At 25.3% G+C, this 23,426-nt stretch overlaps 3 protein-coding genes across 5 annotated transcripts; 2 read left to right on the forward strand and 1 right to left on the reverse strand.

Moving 5' to 3' along the window:
- The first annotated feature begins 2,551 nt into the window (after positions 1 to 2,551).
- On the forward strand, positions 2,552 to 5,889 carry LOC113548703. Of its 3 annotated transcripts, none has more exons than XM_026949720.1 (5): positions 2,552 to 2,892; positions 2,961 to 3,115; positions 4,144 to 4,360; positions 4,444 to 4,917; positions 5,498 to 5,889. In XM_026949720.1, the coding sequence occupies exons 2-5, from the start codon at positions 2,969 to 2,971 to the stop codon at positions 5,596 to 5,598; spliced, it is 939 nt and encodes a 312-aa protein (XP_026805521.1). In that variant the 5' UTR covers positions 2,552 to 2,892; positions 2,961 to 2,968; the 3' UTR covers positions 5,599 to 5,889. The 3 variants fall into 3 exon arrangements, with proteins under 3 accessions (XP_026805521.1, XP_026805522.1, XP_026805523.1); XM_026949721.1 differs by having other exon boundaries at positions 2,552 to 2,808; positions 2,880 to 3,115; XM_026949722.1 differs by having other exon boundaries at positions 2,552 to 2,808; positions 2,893 to 3,115.
- Positions 5,890 to 6,966: 1,077 nt separating this feature from the next.
- LOC113560751 (clustered mitochondria protein homolog) lies at positions 6,967 to 18,898 on the reverse strand. Its single transcript, XM_026966806.1, has 23 exons — positions 18,625 to 18,898; positions 16,455 to 16,810; positions 16,229 to 16,390; positions 14,978 to 15,119; positions 14,776 to 14,906; positions 14,267 to 14,403; positions 13,976 to 14,205; positions 13,727 to 13,863; positions 13,456 to 13,650; positions 13,167 to 13,379; positions 12,914 to 13,088; positions 12,743 to 12,848; positions 12,556 to 12,661; positions 12,347 to 12,500; positions 12,048 to 12,256; positions 9,702 to 9,908; positions 9,332 to 9,639; positions 9,113 to 9,242; positions 8,785 to 9,057; positions 8,599 to 8,724; positions 8,292 to 8,507; positions 8,022 to 8,230; positions 6,967 to 7,689 (listed from the first exon to the last, which is right to left on the reverse strand). The coding sequence occupies exons 1-23, from the start codon at positions 18,680 to 18,682 to the stop codon at positions 7,593 to 7,595; spliced, it is 4,077 nt and encodes a 1,358-aa protein (XP_026822607.1). The 5' UTR covers positions 18,683 to 18,898; the 3' UTR covers positions 6,967 to 7,592.
- A 3,399-nt stretch (positions 18,899 to 22,297) lies between these two features.
- LOC113549339 (essential MCU regulator, mitochondrial) lies at positions 22,298 to 22,862 on the forward strand. The gene has a single exon (XM_026950593.1). The coding sequence runs from the start codon at positions 22,416 to 22,418 to the stop codon at positions 22,668 to 22,670; it is 255 nt and encodes an 84-aa protein (XP_026806394.1). The 5' UTR covers positions 22,298 to 22,415; the 3' UTR covers positions 22,671 to 22,862.
- The last annotated feature ends 564 nt before the right edge of the window (positions 22,863 to 23,426 follow it).

Below are 23,426 nucleotides of genomic sequence, written 5' to 3' on the forward strand. Positions count from 1 at the left end.
TTTACTATCAATACTATAAATTGTGGAGGGTTACACAGACCACGGCTTTAGATAATATGTTACTGACTAAAATATTATTGTTTATTACTATTATTTGTATAAGTATTAATAAATAATTACAATTACAAAACAATTAAAAATTTATCTGGTAGCAGTATAGACGTATAGTTCTCATTACATGAAAAGTCAAGAGCATTTAAAGCACGGCTTTAAATAAATTCCATAGACATAAGACATATAGTATATTAGTATTTTATTATATGTCTGTGTTCTGTAGCTTTCAACACTTTCAACGAGACATGATCTAGACTTTTTGACTATCAAATTCTTCAGTAGGTGGCAGGTGCGTAACGAAGCATTGTTTTTAGCCATTGGACACGACGAAATCTTTTATACTTTTTGATATACAGTGAAACCTGACTGTCAAAATTATAGGCATTTCAATGTATTTCGACCTGTCTATAATGGAGTCTTTGTATTGCGGACACGGACACTAATATTTTACACCGGTGATTTCATAATAGACAAAAATCCTAGTTGAAACTTCAAATCTAAATGCAATATCATATTATGTATATTGTATATACAAACTACGAAACAGCGTAAATACAGAACACAATTAAGTATATCTGAAAACACAGATTACGACTGATTGCATTGTCGCCGATTTCAATAACGTTAATAGTAATAGCGTGTACCTATTGCATTTATGAAGTTAAGATACTAATATACAATTAAACAGAAACAAATTGTAATAATTATACGTATAAAAGACAACCATTAGTAATTCAAATGGGTTTTCTGCCTGGAATACATCAGGCTAGTTTTTCAAGCTAGGATAGCAATCCGGCAATCCACCTATTCCCAACGCCTATCCTGATTCTGAAGAAGCAAACTCAAAAAAATTGAATGCAATCCTATTAAACTAGCCTGGCTTGACATACTAGCTTAAAAACAAAGCTAGCTCTGTTTACACGAAGTTAAAATTACTAGTTTTCTAGCTTACCAGTATTACCTTGTATCATAGCTTAAAAAACTAGCCTCGTGTATTCGAGGCATTAGTCAGTTTTTATCGGTTCGTAATCAGAGTTAACATATTTTTCTTAACAATGACACGTTTTACCGTACCGCGTAAATCTTTCAAGTTAAAACAAAGGTGAACATTATTGTTAACATGTCTATTCGTAAACTTGCTTTAAATATTAAAATTAAATTTATTACGTATATGTAAAATACTAAAATATAATAATATAATAATAATGATAAAGATTATAATAATATGTACAATATTTATATATGTACAAAATTTTCATTTTTCCTTAAACAGACATATTTCTAATTTTACTTAAAAAACCTATTTAAAACGGACACCTGTCTATAACGGACAATCATTTTGGTCCCGTGACTGTCCGTTATATACAGGTTTCACGGTAATCTATGATATAGATAAATTAGTCACGTTTTGAGCAGATTTGGATGTTTGCGATTGTATCTATTATCATTAATACAAGAAAAAAATATTGCTCAATGCAAGCTTAGCTGAATTGGCTCAATTATAAGGACTATGGACTTAATCACGGTCTTAGGTTTTTAGATCATTAATAAACCCAATAACAGATTAAAGATACTAGGATCGCAGCTAATTTCAGTGTGGCGTGTCAACTGCCAACGTGTCAGTGTCGCACGTTCTTTAAATTGACAATTTAATTATACATAAATATAATATTTTATATTGCATAAGTAGTTATATACATTTTATCCGTTTATACTGTATATACTGTATTTACAAAATATGTAATATTTGTTTTTCGTAAGTAAAATTAGGTCCTTCTAGGCTATAATGAAACAAATCCGACTGCCGACTGGTGTTTTCGTTGTTGTTAATGGTGGAGTGAGATATCCCCCCAAACCCACTCTTCGGGACGGCCCAGTCTGTAGTGAATTAACTAAAAGATAAAGTTCTGAAAATCTTTACTGCACTTCTTCTAGCCAATGTGAATCTAACAAGACCCCAAACAACAAAATCCGCTCTCTGGTTTCAGAGATCGATTTCACTAAATGAAAATGAAAATAAAATACATTATACATACATATTGCATACAATTAATAAATTTCTAAAAATTTAAAATCAAGAAAATGTACATGCCGATCTCTGACTTGACAAGCGTTTTTTTTACAATATGTACATAATATAGCATTCTGTAGGTCATTATAAATTTAATTTTTGCTTAATTAATAAGAATGGTTAAAATTACTTATAGCAGATAACTTTTTCGTAATTATACATGACAGTTAAGCTTATTCGGACATTGAAAAACTAATAATTATCTATTTGTTCTTATCTGTCAAATAACTCTCGTTATTGACGAATAAATTCAATTGAAAAACCGGGTCTTGGTATTATTATTTTTTTGACTTGACCCCCCCTCACCTTGAAATAAAATACTGGCTACCACATGTTTGAAGATTCTAAGAACCACAGAAGTTTAAGACCGTTGACTCAATGCTATTATTATCAAGTTTATTATCTCTAGTCCGTGATCATAATCAATTTGAACATATGATATCAATTTTTGGCGCCTTTCTTACATTTGGTTCCCTCCACAATAGCATAATAATACGTAATAACCGTAATACCTACTCATAATATTATTCAATTATTGTATTATTTTTGATTTTTGCATCTTCTTGTTCGGTATTCCTTTTCGTTATTTGATAAATGGTTATTCAAGTTTTCGACACAAATACATGTATATTATACTGTTTACTACAACCGTTATAGTATAACGAATAAAGGAGTACGTGTTTGTATGTTGAACAAATATTATACATTCCAAATTTTCAACTGTCTACATAAAATATTAATGAATAAATTGAAGCCGTCGTAATTAGGTAAAAGAGGTGATACGCTAATATCGTCTGATCGTCATCGCATTTCACGTGGTTGTATTTTGATTCAGTTTTCAAAATGTTTAATGAATCGGAGTTGATAACACATTTCGATAGTATATACAATTTCGTCGAAGTATTAGCTTTGAAGAGTGTCCGTGAAATTCAAATACCAGTATGCAGTTCTCTCATTCAACTAACCTCAACAGATTGCCTTAAATTGATGGTGAGTATTTTTATTATATTATTATACATTGGAAATTCTGAAAAAATTTATACATTTAAGCCTTCCAACTATTTATTTAAAACATTTGTCTTGTGAGTTATGATTAAATGTAATTAACTAATCTATTGCAAATAACATCATATTTGTCTCAGGATTAAACAATTTATTTCTATGGTCTAATATAATTGTCGTACATATGATTCATTGGTAAAAATAATTTAAATTTTATTTACTGTGAAGTTTTTGATGTTTTCATATTATATACTTCTAATAATATTCTCTAGTACAGTAGTACCAAAAAATTGTTGATGTATTACCTAAAAATTGCCTTATAATATAGAATTCAGTTATTAATATTATTAGTTATGTTATAGCTACTTAATATTTGTTAAATTATTTATAAACATGATCTCCACAACAATGGTGTGCTTTTATGGTATACCCACTAATTGTCATTAGTTTTTTTAATATAAGAATAAATTGATCATTATCATATTTAAAAATAAAAATATTATCTAAAGGATTTTTTTTGGCTTTTATTGAAACATGTTTAAATATTAAAAGCAAGTTTTGAGCATTTATATATAGGTACAGTGATGTATATAGAAATTAATTTCAGAGGGTGTTTAAAAAAAAATTACATTTTTAAATTCTAATTAATTATACAATCAAATTCAATGCCCATACCAACTATACATTTTAGGGGGGTTTGAACCCATAAAACCCCCTATATACGCCACTATATATATTATATACATATAAAAGTATTCAAAAATTCCTAAAACATATTCTTACCATTTAATTTGAAATAAAGTCAATTCACTAGTATATTAAAGTTAACAACATTTATAAGTATGATCTAACTTTAATCAAAATAATATCAAATATAATATAAAATAATATTTACTCCAAAACAACTTAACTCTTTAGTTTGATATTGCACTTATTTTGATTGGGTGATTATATACTTAATTTAAATAAAACTACTTGATTATGGTATATTAATATTTAATTTTGGATTATTACAGAAATATGAATTGGATAAATGCTCCAATCATAATGAATCAACTATGGAAAGAATACTTATATTTTATTTAGTAACAGATTACATAGGCTGTGGATTATCTTCTCCAGAGTTTCATACTGTATTTCATAAATATCTTAACACAGAAACTTCAAAGATAAAACTTTTAAAAGATTTAGTAAAAACTTGGGATAATTTATTCAAAAATTATAAAATTTCAAGTAAATAAAGAAAAATGTATTAGATAATAAATTTAACAAACAATATTAATTATGTTATGAATAATTTATGTGTTTTTTTTCAGATATTAATTTTATTAAAAATTTGATTGTCGGTTTGGAACGCATTTTTTTGAAAATGTCAATTTTAGTTCCTGATGATCATATCAAATTTAAATGTAATAAAGTTATGGGTAAAATTAATTATTACATTAAGGAGTATGAGAAAAATATTTTAGTTAATGATACTTTAAGTAATAATACTATGCAAAAACTATTTACCTTTGATAAGAATAGAGTTTTAGGCATTGAAAATATAGTTCCAACAGTATCAGTTAAATCAGAAGTGAATCATTCTATCCAAAATCTTGTTCAACAAAATAAGCGGAAAAAAGAAGTTATGGAAAAAAGTATAGAGCATAATATGACTTTAAATAATCTACTACAAAAAACTAATATGGATCTTCAAAAGCATAATTTTGAAACTTTAATTGATAACCATTTTCCAAAGAAACCAAAATTAATGTCAAGTGATGTGCTAAATAGGAGTACCACAACAGGTATAATATTTTATTTATAGTTAAAGATTAAACAGTAATATAAAAAGCTAAACTTAACAATGAACAACTTTCAGCTTTATTTTTAAAAACCATAATATCTGATCAAGAACTAAAAAAAAATTGCTTAATATAATTTATAAAAACCTAAATGTTTGTAGCTTTTATATAAATCTATACAGTATGTCAATAAAATTATTATTTATGCAATTAATGTCATACTGTATTATTATGAAAATTTTTTTATAAAACCGATAATTTTAAATAATATATAGAAAATGTATTTTCTTTTGTATGTTACTACAAATAAGAAGAAGTATAGTTTAAATACAGTCTTTCAAGTTAATATATTCATTATATCAAGTTCATTTACTTAAATAAATCAAATTTTACCACAAAAAATAAAAATACATATTGTTACCAAATAAACTAAAACACTCGAAGTATCTAAATCAAAGATGTAAATGAATGAAATGGATAATATATCATGTGGACTTTTTTTTATTATTAAGTTAGTTCAACTTAAAAATCAAAAATTTATCAACATATAAAACACATATTGTTTATATATTTATATTTTTAGATCCTGACAACATTACAATAATACCTTACGAACAAAAGAAGCTCAATGCTTTTCAAATAATGATGCTCAATGCTAAAAAACAAAAAACAAAATTGAAATAAATTTACATATTATACTTAAGATTTTATACAATTATGATTTTAATGTATTAGAAAGTTTCTCATTTATATATATATTTTTTTTTGTTACTAAGGTTGTAATTTTAATTAATATTACTTAACAATCAGATCATTTAATTATTAATAGTATGCATTATATATTGGATTAGATATGAAAGCAATGCATACTACCTACATAGTTATTTTTTTTCTATTACATATACTTTGTATATAATTATTTTATGTGATTATGAAGTGTACTATTATTATTAAATACCGTTATTGGTTTAAAAATTTATATTTTCATTTAATATTGTAAACTATTAAAACTAAAGAAGATTAAATAGTTTCTATCTGTCAACTTTAATTGATTTTATTTATCATTCATAAGGTAATTAGCTAATTAAAAAAACTATAGTTAAGGCAACTTGAAACTAATCTGTAACTATAGATAACATCAGTCTTTCTTTTAAAAATTATTCTGTGGCTGCCAGTATGAAATTGTATTGCAATTACCAATAGATTTTAAATGACCAAAAAAATAGATATGCATGTACATAACATACAATTGGTATAGATAATACTTAGAATTGATGGAAAATTCTTTCAAAAAGTACATAATTTTAAATATTTCAGGATAAACATAGATATCAAGAACTGTATGTATAATAAAATTAAGCTTCATCTGAAATCTGACAATGGACATCATTGCTGTCATATATCTTGTACATAAGTCAAAACCATAGACATATTAAAACAAAGTTGTCTGTGATCAAGATTCTATTGTCTGGAAGAACCCAAAATAAGCTGTATGTCACTTATCTTAAACATGATGGATCAGTGATTTAACTATGCATATTAATATAGTAAAAAGTTAAAGAAATTGGTATTGGTAAGGGACTACAGTGGTGCTAACACTAAATTAAAATTTTATGAATAAAAGATACTGAATTATACAGAAATGGTATCGTCCATACTTCTGAACTAATTAGTATTAAATTTACAAATTGAATTTACATAATAGTCTTGCGTTCTGGGAATAAGTTACAAAAATAAACTTTAAACACATAAATAAAATAAACACTTGTTTCGTAAAAAAACTTTATTTGTATAATTTCCAACTACAATAATGGTTTGTATAAAAAATCAACAAACTTTCTAAAATAAATCTACTGTCTTGTTACCAGTCTAATATTATCGCAGTCTAAAAGTTTTTTGGTGATTTAAAAATTCTAAACATATATGATATAATAATAATAATAATAATAATAATAATAATAATAACAGAATATATATATACATTTATATATATATAACAAAAACATAAAGATTAAATTTGTTCTTTAATTTTTTTTAAATTATTAAATATAAATTATTGCTATTTTGTTTTGTTAGTCTAATATTTTTGTACGAGATTGGTTTAAATAACACAAATATGATATTAAATTTTATACTTAACTGCTACAATTAAATAGGAATTTAAACTTCAAGAGCTTTGGCATTATTAATACCTTTTGGACACTTTAACTAATTATAAAGAAGTTAAACTTTAAACTTTTACAATATTAATAATTGATAAAAATCAGAAAAAAAGTAGTTTTTTTTTTTTTTAATTTTATTTTATTCCAGTAGCTCATGTTTTCAGTTCTATATGTATGTGTATATATATATATGCATGTATAAATAATTACATACACACGAATATGTATATAGTATAAGAAATTAACAATTTGTATGATGATTAAAATGACTAAATATGAACTAATTAACAGATACTAGATAAATGGCACTACAGAGTGTGTATGTATCTACACATTTATATAAATTAAGAATGTATAATGATATATTATATATCCAGTAACAAAACAGAAGAACATATTAACTAAATAAACAATACAAAATAAAAATGAGCATCAAAATGACTACTTAAGTTGTCTTATAGCAATCGATAAATCACTGAAAGCATAAGACAAGCTTACTACATGTTTCGGAAATACTCAACTGGTGCATTCCTGCTCTGTTGATGGTTTCACCAAGTCTAGTGTTTCCGAACGTTTTTCCACCTCTGCTTTGAAATTTTCTAAGTCTTGCTGACTAAAAACAAATAATATAAATTTTAAACAAAAAATAATATTTACAACTCTTGAAAAATAAATTTAATTTCTTTATAATTATTAGGATAAACAATTATAATTGAATAAAGTATTTATCTATAGAAATTAATATTGGTAATGTCAAAAAGTTTCAAGTCTCTGCAGTCAATTTATTTTAATCTGCTCAAAATAATTAAAATCCGGGACGAATAGCCACAATAACTAAGAAGTTTTCCATAGATTTTAATTAATCAGGTCTATTAAATTACTAAAAACAATTTAACATAGTAAACATTTTTAATATATTTATATGATTTAATGCTAATAACATACCTAATTTGTACATACAGAATGCCATTGATGACATTGAGCATATCTAGTACACTACCCATAGAAGGTGGGTGTATTTGTATAGGAGGTAATGTAGCACCAGTTTTTCCTGTATAGATTTCATTCATTTTTTTTTGTAATACTACTGCTTGATGTGTTAGGTGTTTCAAACAATCTGATGACTCTTGTGTTTTTTCATGTTTTTCACCAAACTTAAAAATAAAACACATTTAATTGAAATTAGTTTTTAATATTTCGTTGGTATATTAGTACTTGTTGTTTATAAATTGCATATGTTTCTCTTTCATTGCTCAATGCTGAACGGAAATCTCCCATACAACTTTGAGTACGAGCAACTAGGTGATAACTCACTGCTACTTTTAAAGATTTAGGGCCATAAAATTTTATATTTAAAGCTAACGCTTTCTCCAAAAATCTTAATGAAAGATCGTATTCTTGAACTGCATGCAATATAAGACTAATATTACTCTATAAATATATATATATATATAAATAAAAATGAAATACAATATAAATATTAAAAAGAATAAAAATGAATAATTATCTTAGATATACACACATCTAATAGAGCTATTTCAGGGTGATTTTCTCCACAAATCAAAACTGCCAAATAACGAGCTCGATACAATAACTTTAAAGCAGTAGTTATTTGATTATTTGCATAACAATACAAAGCTAAATGAATCTGAAATTAAATTAAAAAATATGTAATATTCATAAAAGTACATTTTTCTTCTAAAATTACATATTCTGTAATGGTATATGGATGATCAATTCCATTAACTCGTTCTGACATAAATACAGCTTTCTGTTGATATGCCATGGCTTCACCATAATCTCCCATTATATAACTTAATCTGGCAAGCATTCGTAAACATTGAGCGATTTCAGGATGCATTGCACCATACACATTATTTAAAAGGGTTAAAGCTTCCATAATTAAATCATATCCTTCTTTTAAAAGCCCTTGTTGGATTTTTGTTTGGCCAGTGGTATAAAAATTAAACGCATCAGTTGCCTGTAATCATCAACATATATTATAAAAGAAAATGCAATAAAACTACTTATTTTACCCTAGGATTGATGTGTTTAACAACAGGAAACATATTCACAATATCTTCTTCAAAGAATGTAAACCGATTTTTAGAATCAAATGAATATTCCCTTAAAAGTATCTGAATTCCAGTTTTTAAACAAAATGACCTATTAATAAAGAATAAAAATATTCTGTTTAAGTTATTAATAACAAACACAATATTTCTATATAAAGGCTTAATGGAAAACAAATATACCTCAATAATGATATTTTTTGAGTGCCATAGTGTTCACAAATAGATTCAATTGTTTCAGAAACCAATTCCCAAGCATAATATGATTTTATTTCTGCTCGAATTTGAGACCAAAGACCATGCCGAGTAAGATTAGCCCAATCTTTATTATCTACTGTTAATAATCTGTTTAATCTCCCTTTACGCTTGTTACGCTTTTTTATTGGTTTTACATCGTCTAATGTATTCTGAGGATGTGGTGTTGAACACGATGACAAAAAACAATTTAAAAAATGACTAACTGCATTAGCTAGACTCATCAACTCGGCTGACTAAAAATAAACAATTTAAATTTAAAGTATATAAAACAGTGATAGTATTTAATTCTTCTTACTTGTATGTAAGTATTGAATATGTGTTTTGCTGCCCTAGTAATTAATTCTGCAACAGTAATACTGTACAAATATTCAAGTTGTTTGATTTTTGATAGTTTTTCAGCGATTTTCCCCAAATAACGAATATTGATACCTCTAGTATGTAAATTTTCAGATAATATTTGTCCATCCATTGGAGCAGAAGAATGATCCATACAGTCTCTAATCTATAAGAATAAATTGTATACTTTTGTCAGTATGCAATATACTCCATTCACATTTAGAAGTGACCCAGGCAGCCGACTTTTGCCCAAAGGCATGGTATTATTCTATGCACTGCTCAAATTGAGGGGGGACGGAGCACCCCAACTATTTATATTTTTTTGCGTTCCCTTAACTTTATTTTTTCACAGGAATGGAGGGACAAACTTATGTCCAAAATAATTTATATTAAATGGTGGATTTCAATTTAAAATATAATAATTTTACAATTTTTAGTATTAAAATTAATTTTGATAATTAATGATTAATTTATTATTATTAGTATCACTTCTATGGTTCTATATATTTTTTTTTGTAGTTGCTTATTAATAATTATATCATACTGTTTTTTGCCTATAATTTATTGTACATATATATTCTATGGACTAGTATGAAGGTAGAATTAAAATATTTGTGTAGTAAAAAAGTGGTATTTAAAATATAATTAAAGTTGTCAAGACGGGTGTGGGGGCGAAACCCCCCCACTGGCATGTGTTTAGTAATAATGCATTTGGAATGCAGTTTTTAAATCATTTGATTGAGCATCTCTACTTAATTTTTCCCAGTTCAAGCACTGGTTCGATGTTTATATTACAAGTGGTTGATTAAGTAGAGAAAATAGTTATGGGTGTGACCTGTGCGCCACCAACAAAATATGGTCGCTTCTAAATTTGAATGGAGTATATATACAGAGTATAAACGCTAATGAGAATACTCAAATATCTGCGTAGCCCTCTCCAATTTGAATTCTGTATTTTAATAGGTTATGACAGTTTTTTTTTTAACATAATTAGATACGCACGCGACACAACTTTTTTTTTCTTAAGTGGCAACAACTTTATTATATTTGCCTATTTTTTTTTAATGATTTTTGGTAGCTTAACCAACTTCTAAGTCCAAAATTGATCAAGTTACAGAAATACAACCAAAAACCTCGAAATGTTAGCAATTTTATGTTTTTTGACTGTAACTCTAAAAATAATTATTATAGGATTTTTTAGGCTTGATATTTTGAATTTTTACTCTCATTTCCCTATTAATAATGATGATATTTAAATATAATTTTAACTATACTCGCTGCCGAATAAAAACGTACCTCATAGTGCAGGCAACAGCCTGATTCTTCACCGCAACCTTGTTATAGTTGGGCAGTATACATCTATTCCACTTCGTTTTTGTTAGACTATTAGATACGACATGCGCGCGGTGAACATGTTTTGGTCCACTGCCCAGGTATGTTCTTATTCTGAGGTGAGTATACTATATAATTTTCACTTTAATTCTAATGTAAATAAGTATGTTATTGTTACATTCAATAGATCTATTGAAATTTAGTAATAATTAATATTAAATTTAATTATTATTTAAGTTATAAGTTTATTTAGTTTTTAATTAATTTAACGTATAAATTGTTGTCCAAATTAACTAACTATGCTATCTTAAATTGGAATAGAAACATAATCTTATACTTATCATATTTTATCTGGAATTATAAAATTAAACATTAGGTATTTATCTTTAAGTAAACATTTATCTGTATAACAATTTGATACAAAATAAAACAATGACCAGCAGTTTAAACAAAAATTAAAGTGAAAACAATACAATAATTAAAATTATAATAACGTCTAATATAACCTTAATAAATAAAGGTAAATATTTCATAAGAAAAATCCTAAATAAATTCTAGAATAATTTTTTTTAGAGTAACAGTCAAAAAACTAAAAATCGCGCACATTTTGAGGTTTTTTGGTTGATTGCTGTAACTCGGCAATTTAAGAATTAGAAAGTAATTTTGATTACCAAAATTCACTAAAAAAAGGCAAAAAATAATAAGTAGTTAAAATAGATGTTTGCCATTAAAAAAAAAAAAGTTGTACTATGCATACCCTATTAAGTTAAAAAATTTCATAGGCCATAAAATTGTGTACTTTTATATCATAACAACCAACTTATTATTTTATTGTATTTTATATGGAATATAATATATATACATCCATATATCCTACAATTTAATGATATAAATTTTATAGTTTGTTTGAAAAATAATTTACAATTAGACCTTTACTGATTAATATTAAATAATAGAAATTATACAAACATACAAACAATGGAATTTGAGATAACAGTAGATATTCAGCTGCATCTACAACCAATTGTTTTTCTAATTTAAAATGATCTGATTCGGGGTTAAAATGCTTTACACCTGGTGAAAACACATCTGGATTGAATCTTATATCAAATTCTGTTTCTTTCAGTGAGCCAACCTTTTGAGCAGCTTTTTTAACAACTTCTTTAGTACTATTATCATCACCTATTACAATTTATGTTTTATAATTTATTATTCTTTATTATGATAAAGAAGCTAGCAAAAAGCAATTGAAACTAAAAAAAATTAACTTACTATCTTTTACAACGCTTTCAGTAATTGTTTCCACAATTTTTTTCTTAGTCTCTATTGACTCTTCCAAAGTATTTTCATCACCCTTATTATCAATTTTATTAACATCAGCTACTTCATGTTTACTATTTTCATCACTAATTCCTTTTTCTTTAATCTAATAAATATATAAGTACTTAGATTTAATCAATTTATGCAGAAGTTCAACATACCAGTGCACTATTATCAATAACGCTGTCCACATTTTTTTGATTTTTCCATAAGTTTAAATGCTGTAAATGGAATGCTGCATACTTAATAAACATCATATAACGTGTACTATATAAAATTATAGTTTCAATATTAAATTAGACGTCTTTAAAAAAGAATATAATTTTACTTAAAATTAAAAATTCTTACTCAATGAATGAATCAATTAACTCTTGTCTAAGACAACATAATTTATGTCTATGTTGAATAGGAAATCCCAAAGATTTTACTTCTTTACTAAGTATATCTTCATCAACTATAACAAATAATATAATAATTAGTTAATTCATTAAATTTGAATTAAGTCTAAATAATATTTACGTAAAAGGAAATTGACATCTGGAGGAAAAGTTCTAAGTAGATCCAAAATATAATAACGGCTATCATTTCCAATGATACCTTTACACTCTACAGATGAACATAATTCAATTTCTTCACTTTTTTCACTGATTACTTTATGTGGCATTATTTTTAACTGCTGTGCTGCTTGACTAAGCTATAATAAGTATATTATTGATTTAGTTTAATTATCAAGTTAATTTAAATATACGTAATAAAATACATTGTCACATACTAATTCAATGTATTTTGGATTGGTAGTCACGGTTTTACCGAAATCTACAGATCCATACACAACAGATTGTTCTTGTTCTCTTTCCAAAATGCCAGGAATAATAGATTGAGCTGTTACTCTGTATCCTCTATAATCAACAACAACTGTGCCTAACGTGTATAATCCAGGCAAGTCTACTGCACTATATACTCGAACGCCTTGCAAATCATTTCGCTAAAATAACACATGTTATATAAAAATTGAAAACTTAATTTTAAGTTAATATAAGAGATAATAATTAAATACATACAGGAGCAACAAAAGCAGCAGCATCTCCTCCTAATTCTTTATAATGATCTCTAACATCAAAACCCAGTGAGAAAAAAATATTATTCCATATAAACATTTGCATTTTAGCTTCTTCACCAGGATTAATAGCCATTACATTACCATCAATTACTGCCATAGCACCTCTGGTAGCAGCAGCTACAAAATCACCATGAACCTATTAAATGTAAGTATTTAAATCAACATGACACTTCTATTCTAAATAATTTAAAATATTTGTTATAGGTACATACTTTGAAAATGGCTCTTTCTCTCAATAAACGTTCCGGAAGATTTTTACGAGGAAGTTCTCTAGTTGTTTGTAATTCTTCATTCCAATCTCGGGTTTGACCAGGAATATGTTCTTCATATCCAAGTTTTGATGAAAAAGCTTAAATACACAAAAATAATTCATATACATTTTTTTCAATTACATAATTTAATTTAGTTTAGAAATCACATTTCTAAAAAAAAAAAAAAAATTTGACTAAAATAATACACACTGTCTTCAGCTCTGATGGCATCTAAAGTATGCTCAAGTAATGGAGAAGCCCAACTATATACTTGATAAGGTGTTGCAACACGTTCAAAAGGATGACGAGCAGTTCTCTTTTTTTGCAATGCTGCAAAATTTCGTTTGAAAGCTGGACTTACTTGACTAAGCAATTCAATTAAAGAGTGACATAAATGATTTGGTGCAGCAGGTTTAGGATTAAATTCTTCATTAGTAGACCTAGTCATAATAAAAAATTATTGTAAAAAAAAGGTAAGAATTTTTTTTTAATTATAATTACTGATTAATGAAAAATCCTTTGGTACAAGCGGTAATGTGAAAATGTTTATCCTCTAATGTAATGACATACATATACATCAAATCTCCATGCATTTTTCGAAAACCAGGTGGAGGATTCCATGCAGAAGTAGTAAGTACCTAAAATCATAAAAAGCACTAGGTATTATATTGGTAGTATTGAAACTAGTTGCATGTTTTATTTATGTAGTGACACTTATATTGAAAGGAAAGACTAATAATTAAAATAAATTGTGAGAAAAACTTGAATTCAACTGTTCTGAAGACATTTAGTCTTCAAACTTTAAATTAAAAATTATAAGGACATAACTAATAAAATAATTCTTTGTCAAAATCCAGCCACAGTAAAAAAATATTAATAATATTAATATAATATTTATTTACTTCAAATCAAATCTAAAATAATAAAATACTTAATATACAATGAGTAATAAACATTTCCTCAAAATATAGTATAAATATTATAATTAAAATATGAAATATTATTTTTACCTTTATGCATAAAGGTCCTTTTAAGTCTTTTGATGTCGGATGCAGGGGAAGTAATGGTCGATCTTTATTGTTTGGCATTATATAGTCTGGAGGAGTACAGTCAACACTTTCAGACCGAGTTTTTTTCTTTTCTGTTTTTAAAAATAAAAACGTTTTTATTACTATCACTTACGACAATTAAAAGCCATACTAAGTTTATTACCTTGAGTAACAACATTTAAAAATGATAATGAATTACAATCAACACCATTGTAAGCATCTGCCATTTCTAATGATTTTAATATGTCTCTAACATGGCGAACATGAATTCTAGCTTCACGCATAGTGTACGGCTCTTCAACAACCTGTAAGTATTATATAATAATTAGAATACCAAACATTTTTAAGAATATTAGAATACATAAATTAGAATTGAAATATTTTAATTTCTATTAGTTAACAATAAATGATTTAAATATTAATATTGATTTGAATGTAGTAATTATGGTAACTATTTGTCTCAGAAATTATTTACCATATTCTAATGAGACTTTTTGAGTTCATAATTTAGTATTAGATTTTAGCATCTTAAATTTTAATAGGTGTATTAATCTAAATTATAATTAATTTTGAAGATGTATTCCTAAAATTATGTTCTTTGACTATACCTATCAGTTTAAATAATAATAACACGAGACAAAAATTATAAATAAGATATAACATTGGTATATATAAGCAGAGAGCACTTAAACTGCAACAAAATCTATAATGTATATACATTGAATAAAAATTTTTTTTTAATAAAATCAATCAGAAAATAATTGTTGATAACAACATTAGATAGTCAATGTGATAGACCATTTAAGCTATATTTATTTAGATATTATATCTTAATATCTAATTTTAATGTTTTTGTTTATTTTTGATCAAATAATAGAGTATTGCAAGTAGTTAATAAAACAAATTTAAGTTCTTTTGTGACACAGGATGAGGATTTCATAAATTAAAACCACAGACTAAGATATAATGGACTGGCATCAAGTGCAATATCTGTGAGCCGAAAATATTACGTGAGCAAGAAGTGAAGGGGGTAACAAAAACCGAATGATTTTAGCGCTCTTTATATAATTTATACACTTTTATATACTAAAATAAAAAAATGTTGATGGAGTTGGAATCATTGGGTTTTTATTTTTCATAACATTTGATGCTCAGTCCCTCCTACTCCCTAGCCAATTCGATGCCAGTCCATTATATCTTAGTCCGTGATTAAAACTAACCATTAAAAAGATAAAGTAAAACACATTTTAATGTACAAGTAAATAATATTAAATCTCAAAAATTATATGAAAGATCAATGGGCAATATATTAATACAAAAATATCAGTCATAAAAATAATAATAATAAATATAATATATATTTAAATCATATTGACCACTATTTTAAAAACAACTATTTAAAACTAAAACATACTTTAATAATAGATCCTTCTTTAAGGCCATCAATAGTTTTCAATTCTGAAAAATTATCCAATGTTATACCATTCAGCTGTAGTGAAAAACATGTACGGTGACAAGTGTCCTCTCTATCCATTAGTAATTGGTGAATTTCTTGAACTAATTCCATGCTAGATACCTACATTAGATAACACATAAGTTATTGCAAAAAATTGTAAATTAAATAATTTTTATTAACTAACTTGAATTTCAAAAGCTTCAGTTCCAGGACAAACTATTTTGACATTGAATCCAAGATCTTGAATAAAAATTATCTCAGTACCTTGTTTTTTTTCATTATCAGTACTCTCCTCAGAACTATCATCGCTATGAGAAATGTTGTTAATGTTTTGATCTGTAATTGTAGTGTCTACATCTTTATCTTTCTTGGTATTTTTCTTCAATTGTTTTTTCCCAACATTATGGGATTCATTATTGTTGACAACATCTACATGATTAACTGTAGTACTTTCAGAATTAACTTCTTGACTACCGATTCCATTAACAACATGATCTACACTTGGTATCTTATGATCATTACAAACTATTTCTATATTCCCTAAAATATAACACAATTATTATTTAGTAATTTAGTAAGTCATAATCACATTTTAATTAATAAATTTGAAATTTAATATTTTTTAAACTAACAACAAATGCTATAGGTAAATAAGGTTTAAGTTTGATTATACTTTTTTAGACTTTATGCACAATTGTTTATTTTTATACTTTAAATATCGTAAAAACTACACTAAATCATCTTTTTACATGAAAAATAAAATTTAATAATACAAAAAAAATGAACAATCATAATTAAAAATGAGATTTTTTAAATTTAAATGTTTCTTGTTAGTATATCGAAGAATTTGAATTTCAAATTATTTAAAAAAACAAAATGATAAAATTAGTATTAACTGAGATAGTAACTGTACTCAAATGAAAAATATTTATTTTAATATTTTTTTATTGATTAATTTGTATCTAATGTTAAATTATTAATATGTTCACCTTAAATATCTACTTATTTTAAGTTTGAGTAATAATAATACAAAAAAATATTTCAATGTTTTTTTTAATAATAACTCATATCTAAATATATTATATTTTAATTAGTCTTTAAAATCTAAAGTAAAAGGTTTTCATAGGTTGGGGTTTAGTATGTATAGCAAGATACAACAGCTTTATCAATTTAAGTATTACCAATCATAGCTATAAAATTTTTTATTTATTATTAAATTATATTACTAAATATAGGTTATAACTATAATTCGGTACCAACAAAATAAAGTATACTCAAAAGGTAATATGAATATTGATTTATTTAATTATTAAATGCCAAATGCCAATTTTTACTATAATACAATTAAGGTAAAAGGTGAGCGACAGTAATTTAGGTAAAATATTGTTAATTAATGGGACTTTAATAATTAATGATAAACCTGATTTTTAAATTAAATTTGGAATAAAACCTAATTTTCAGACAAGATTTTACAAATCATTTTGACATATATTTTAACATGCTATTGTTGTAAAAATAATTTTGATTTAAAGGTATTAAAATTATTTTAAACAACTAAAAACTTTAGGTACAACTTGTATTTATAGTTAAAAAAATTAAATAACCATTAATTGGTGAACAATCTATCAAAGATACAGATACAGATTAATTGCTTAACTCTTGACTATATAAAAATCCTTGATGAAAAAATATTTCATTATTATCTTTTGACAGTAAATATTCTAATAAATAATGAAATATACCTACATGAAAATATTAAAACTAATAGACGCACTGTTATATTTTTTATAATAAAATTAATTTTTAAAACTCTTTCTTTAAAAAAATACATTATAAAAATAATAATTATAGGTATTAAATTATAATTTGTAAATAAAATTAAAATTATTGTAAAGAACCAATTTAAAAATATTAAGTTAGTTTTAGTATCCACTTACTATTCAGTACAATAACATCAATTGATTAAGATTCATTAAATTATTGTAAGTACATAAAATAAAAATCATATTTTCTAACAAATTAATAATATACTTAAATAAAATTCTACAAATAGGTTCTTCAAATATGTCATATTTATATAAATAAATACATGACTGCAAAATGTTAATTGAATTCTAACACTTCGTTTACATATTATTTTTTAATTGATAATTCAAGAATAAAATAGATAGGTACTTACAATTCGACCTTTAGGTATTTTATTTTTTTTTTTTCAGATAATAATTATAATATGTACTTACCTAATTTTATAAGCTAATAATACATCCAACATTAAATTATCAATACATTTTCATTTGCATACACTTTTATAACATAGATTCAAATATTAGTGTACTACTTATTATTTAACATACCATTTAATTGATGATTATTTGAATTAGTCAAGTTTCCCTCCTTGACTTCTAGTGTCATTGCAAATGGCTTCTGATCTACTCTTTAAATTAAATTAAATTATTCGGCCGGGAAAATTACCCAGCAATAAAGGTTTATACCAAATTCGCCAACAAATTATAAAAGGAAATAACATAAAATAAAAGGAATAAAAAATTTAAGTAATTTTAGTTCAAAATACAAATATTTTTTAAAACGTGACTATAAAAATTAAAAACATCGTGATGATATTTTACAAGAAGAAAATGAAGACAAATTAATTTGTAGAAGTGGTCAGGAGAAATGGTAACATTTAACCGAATCAGTGTAGGCAAATACACAGAATGTATTTTTTATCCCCAATGTTTCGTCATCCTTATCAAAACATATACTTATATATATAATTAATTTCAATATATTCTACACTATCTATGGTTTTATCATGAATTCAAATTGTTCATATGATTATCAGTTATTATCATGGACCATGGATTATGGAATATGTGCCACAGAATACACATAAAACCAACTATTTTAAACTAACTACTTTGTTGTACTTAATGTACCTATAAATATAGATAATAATTAATAACTATTAACTAATTAGTTATTACTGGTCAATGATTATTGCTTAAAAGTCGACCGTGATGCCGTGATGGTCGTTGGATAATAAATAATTTATCTGTGTATTCTAATTATTCTATAATTATATATGTTGTTAGTAGACCTTTAGTCAAACATAAATGGAGATATTAGATATTATAGATTAATAAGGTACAATTTTCTTTATTATTTCATATCTGAACGACTGTACATTTAGACATAAGACAGTTGTAGTCGTTGTAGATCATCTAAAAGCCTTAACACTTAATAATTAATACTATTAACACTAAACTACATTGTCTATGTTTACAGTAATAATTCAGTAATGCGTAGACTTTATATAATATAATTATTAATATGTTAATACTTAATAGTTCTAAATGAACAATAAATATTATTTAGACTTTTGAGTCTTTTAAGGATCTCTAATAAGAAATTCAAGAATACGCTCTATCTGAGGGGCAACATTTTTTTATGTATTTCGTTGTATACTTTTATTTATAGAAGTATTGATTGATCCTTATTTATTACAAATATTTAATAGGTAAACTAATATTTATTAGTTAATTTTTAATACATTTTTATATTGTACCTATTACATGTTGACGTAATAATTTATTTACTTATTCATATTGTTGTTGGTGCTGAAGGCAGGGGCGGAGCAGGAACCAAATCCAGGCCGGGAAATTAAAATTTATCCAGGCCACCCACCAAAAATGTTGCACTGCAAGGTACCATATTTGTTAAGACGCGCACATTTGAGTTTCAAATTTGAGGAGCTATACAGAGTAATTATTTTATCAAAACACTAAGTCTAGTATTGACTTTTTTGTTTTTATTTTTTTTTTAAATACTTAGTTTCATGCTTTTCTCAAACTGAACGAAATTTTTATTTCTTTCACCATTTTATTTAATAGGTAAACCACTAACAACCTTTTATTTTCAAATGGCAACCTACAATTAAAATGTACTAAATTTATATTAGTGCTATTTTTTTTTATGAATTTTAACTTTTAAATTATTATTTTTCGTTAATTTTTTAACGAGATATAGCTTTTTTAAATTTGGTGGTTTTAGGTTTTTATAATACTTCCTGTTTCATATCTCATATGTAATAAACTCAAAATTAACACTTTTTGAAATAATAAGTGTTTAATGATAAAAGAATCACCCTGTAACTGACGCACAACATAGTGATATTTTAGACATTTTTGGCCCCACAATTTTATTCTACCCCGAGCTTCGCAAATCATCGGGACGGCCCTGGTTTTAATTCTAAAGTATTGATCACAAAAATTTGACATTGACCACGGTATATTATCACAGAAAAAAACAAAGGTTTAACCCAACTATTTAAATGGTTATTTTAATCGTATTTTCAGGTTAATATAAGAATTAAGAACAGTTTATAAGAGTATTTATAACTTATAAATACTAAATTGGCCCAGTCAAAAATATTTAGCTATTTTAACTTTATATTTAATTAAAATATTAATAAAACTACTTCATTGTAGGAATTAAACAATTTAGTTATATTTACTAATAAATGAGATTGCTTATATATTTTCTATGCGCAGCATTGAAATTTTAAAATATTTAAACTTTAGACCAACTTAAAGTTTTTTATTATATAACACAACTTCACTGATATAGGTGATTTCTGCATAATTATTTGCAATGGTGATTGATTACAGACTTGTGATCAGTGGTTGGGGAATTTAACCCTCCACACAATAATTTATTTTTTTACATGTAAGTCATTAACAGCTATTCGTTTTATTGAATCAAAAGGAAGTTTACTTCTAAAAGACTCCTGAAATATAATATTATAATGTAATATCAAAACACTTTTTAACACAACTAATTCTTAAACCTTTAACAGAATCAAACCAAGCAAACTTAAATCTTGCTTTATTTGGGCTTTACTTTCGTTCAAGAGAGCATTAAGTTCTATGATTTATGTAGATTAGGCTTTTCCTTAATTTTAAATTTCAAAATATGTTTGGTCTCACTCCCCAGTGATGTAGCAGAGCGGGCTTCCGGACTTGAGCCCCCCCCCCAAAATGTCAGACACGACATTAATTTTATTATAGTTTGTGGTGATAAAGCAACGCTGCTCTTATCACACTTGATCTTGATTTGATAATTGTATAATTATATGAATTATATTGTCAGAAATACAATGAAAACTTAATTTGTTGTCATAATTGGCCATCAAAAATTAAGCCCCCCCAAAATAAAGATAATCAAGATAAGAATATAAAATTATAAAATTAATGTTGTTAACTTGCACAGTTGCTTATTGAAATGAAAATGAAACAATAACAATATTGTGGATAAAATGTTTAACGATTAAGATAATTACAATTGACCTTTACTTAATAAATTCATTAGAAGAGACTAGAGAGTAGAGAGGCTTTATGATAGCTGTGAACTCTGAATAATAATAAGTAAATAAATAATAATGTTTCAATGTTCGATTTCACCAAAAACTAATTTTTGTTATTAGTTTATTATCATTGAATAAAAAACAAAAAGGTCAAAAAAATCAATTTTGAGTTTCTCAAATATGCAAATGTTTAAAATAACTTTATAATTCAGTTTTATGTGGTTTATTAACAATAAGATAAACAGTAAGTACGATAGGCCAATTTTGATTCCACCGAAATGTTGAGCACATAAATACAAACATTTCTAAAAAAAGAAATCTAAAAACTTAAATTTTTTGTAGGTATTTTAAAATCAAAAACACGATTTGAAAAATTGAGCATTTTGAAGTCTTTTGACCATAACTTCCAAAATAAGTTCGATCGGCCTTTTTTGAAAGTGCCATCAAATTAAGCATACAAAAACACATATTTAAAAAAAAAAAATTCCATAAAATCGCTTCGGAGATAAACTTCATTCATTCCCAAATCATATGAAATTATACCAATATTTATAAGTAATATTATTACAATTTCTGGTAGCACTGTTATAATATGGAGGAAGAATTGTTGAATTCCAGAATTATCACTTTGATAAAGTTTATATGATATTAAAATTTATATATTATTTTTTATTTATTATTATTCTAATTCTATAACTAATTAAATCTATTCTAAATTCTAATAGTTAATTAAGTTAAAATATTATACCTCATTAATTCTATTTATTGTTATATTCCTATACAATGAAAACAAAGATATCAAGTTTCCTGAAAATGGCAAGAATCATGCGACCATATTATGTACGTACAGCCACCACATCGTCTACTGGAGCATTATTGCCTGAACCACAAAAAATTCCATTTGGGCTTGTGGGTATAATTTTTACAGTTGTGCCGGGGTTATTAATTGGAGCCACCATTAGTAAATATATGGCTAATTTTCTAGAAGAAAACGAATTGTTTGTTCCATCAGATGACGACGACGACGATGACGATTAAAAATATTTAACAATATTACATATTGGATTTTATCTTGAGATGATTGTTGTTTACATTTTTATCTAGCACATATATTCTTTTGCCTTAATGTTATTGAACTACTTAATTGAGTTTACATCTACCCCCAAAAAATTATTTATAGTTTATTAAATGTATATATAGTATAAATATAATGAATAGTTATAACTATTTTAATATAATTCTCTAGTCATTTAATTGTTTATATTATCAATTTTTTGTTAAAAATGTTTATATTTTATTATTTTAGTGTGCATATACCTACCTATATACTTATCATTATAACTTAATGAAAATATATATTTAAAATATTCAGTTAATTAGTTTATATAGTTTATCATTTATCACAGTTAGAAATTATGTTTTATATAAGTTGTATACATAAATAATTGTTGTCATTTAAAATATCTAGATTTTTACTTAAACAGTTATAAATCTTTTGTAATACATAACTTAATAAAATTCTCAATTTTCTTGTGTGATAAATACATACTAATATTAATATGCAATTATATTTGATTATTTAAACATCAATAAACATTGTTTATTCAGTTTTAATATCCTTAAGTATAATACATTAATATATTAATTCTTATTATAAATACTGAAGGTAAATAAGAATAAATTGTTTTGAAGTGAAGGATGTACCTATGTATTCAATATTGTATAGGTTTAACTTTATGATTTATATTATTATTTTATTATCTTTTTGTTAAATAATAGAAGGCATGGAATCTT

The sequence above is a fragment of the Rhopalosiphum maidis genome, chromosome 4 (genome assembly GCF_003676215.2).
Source record: "Rhopalosiphum maidis isolate BTI-1 chromosome 4, ASM367621v3, whole genome shotgun sequence".
NCBI classification, from domain to species: Eukaryota; Metazoa; Arthropoda; class Insecta; order Hemiptera; family Aphididae; genus Rhopalosiphum; species Rhopalosiphum maidis.

Bases quoted from the DNA above. Each gene is read 5' to 3' on its own strand.
- LOC113548703 (XM_026949720.1), top strand. From the start codon at position 2,969: ATGTTTAATGAATCGGAGTTGATAACACATTTCGATAGTATATACAAT. The intron at 4,361-4,443 runs GTAAATAAAGAA...GTTTTTTTTCAG, and splicing joins CAAAAATTATAAAATTTCAA to ATATTAATTTTATTAAAAAT. The intron at 4,918-5,497 runs GTATAATATTTT...TTATATTTTTAG, and splicing joins AAATAGGAGTACCACAACAG to ATCCTGACAACATTACAATA.
- LOC113560751 (XM_026966806.1), bottom strand. From the start codon at position 18,682: ATGACACTAGAAGTCAAGGAGGGAAACTTGACTAATTCAAATAATCAT. The intron at 14,206-14,266 runs GTAATTATAATT...TATTATGACTAG, and splicing joins AAAGGATTTTTCATTAATCA to GTCTACTAATGAAGAATTTA. The intron at 13,651-13,726 runs GTATGTACCTAT...TACATTTAATAG, and splicing joins GAGAAAGAGCCATTTTCAAA to GTTCATGGTGATTTTGTAGC.
- LOC113549339 (XM_026950593.1), top strand. From the start codon at position 22,416: ATGAAAACAAAGATATCAAGTTTCCTGAAAATGGCAAGAATCATGCGA.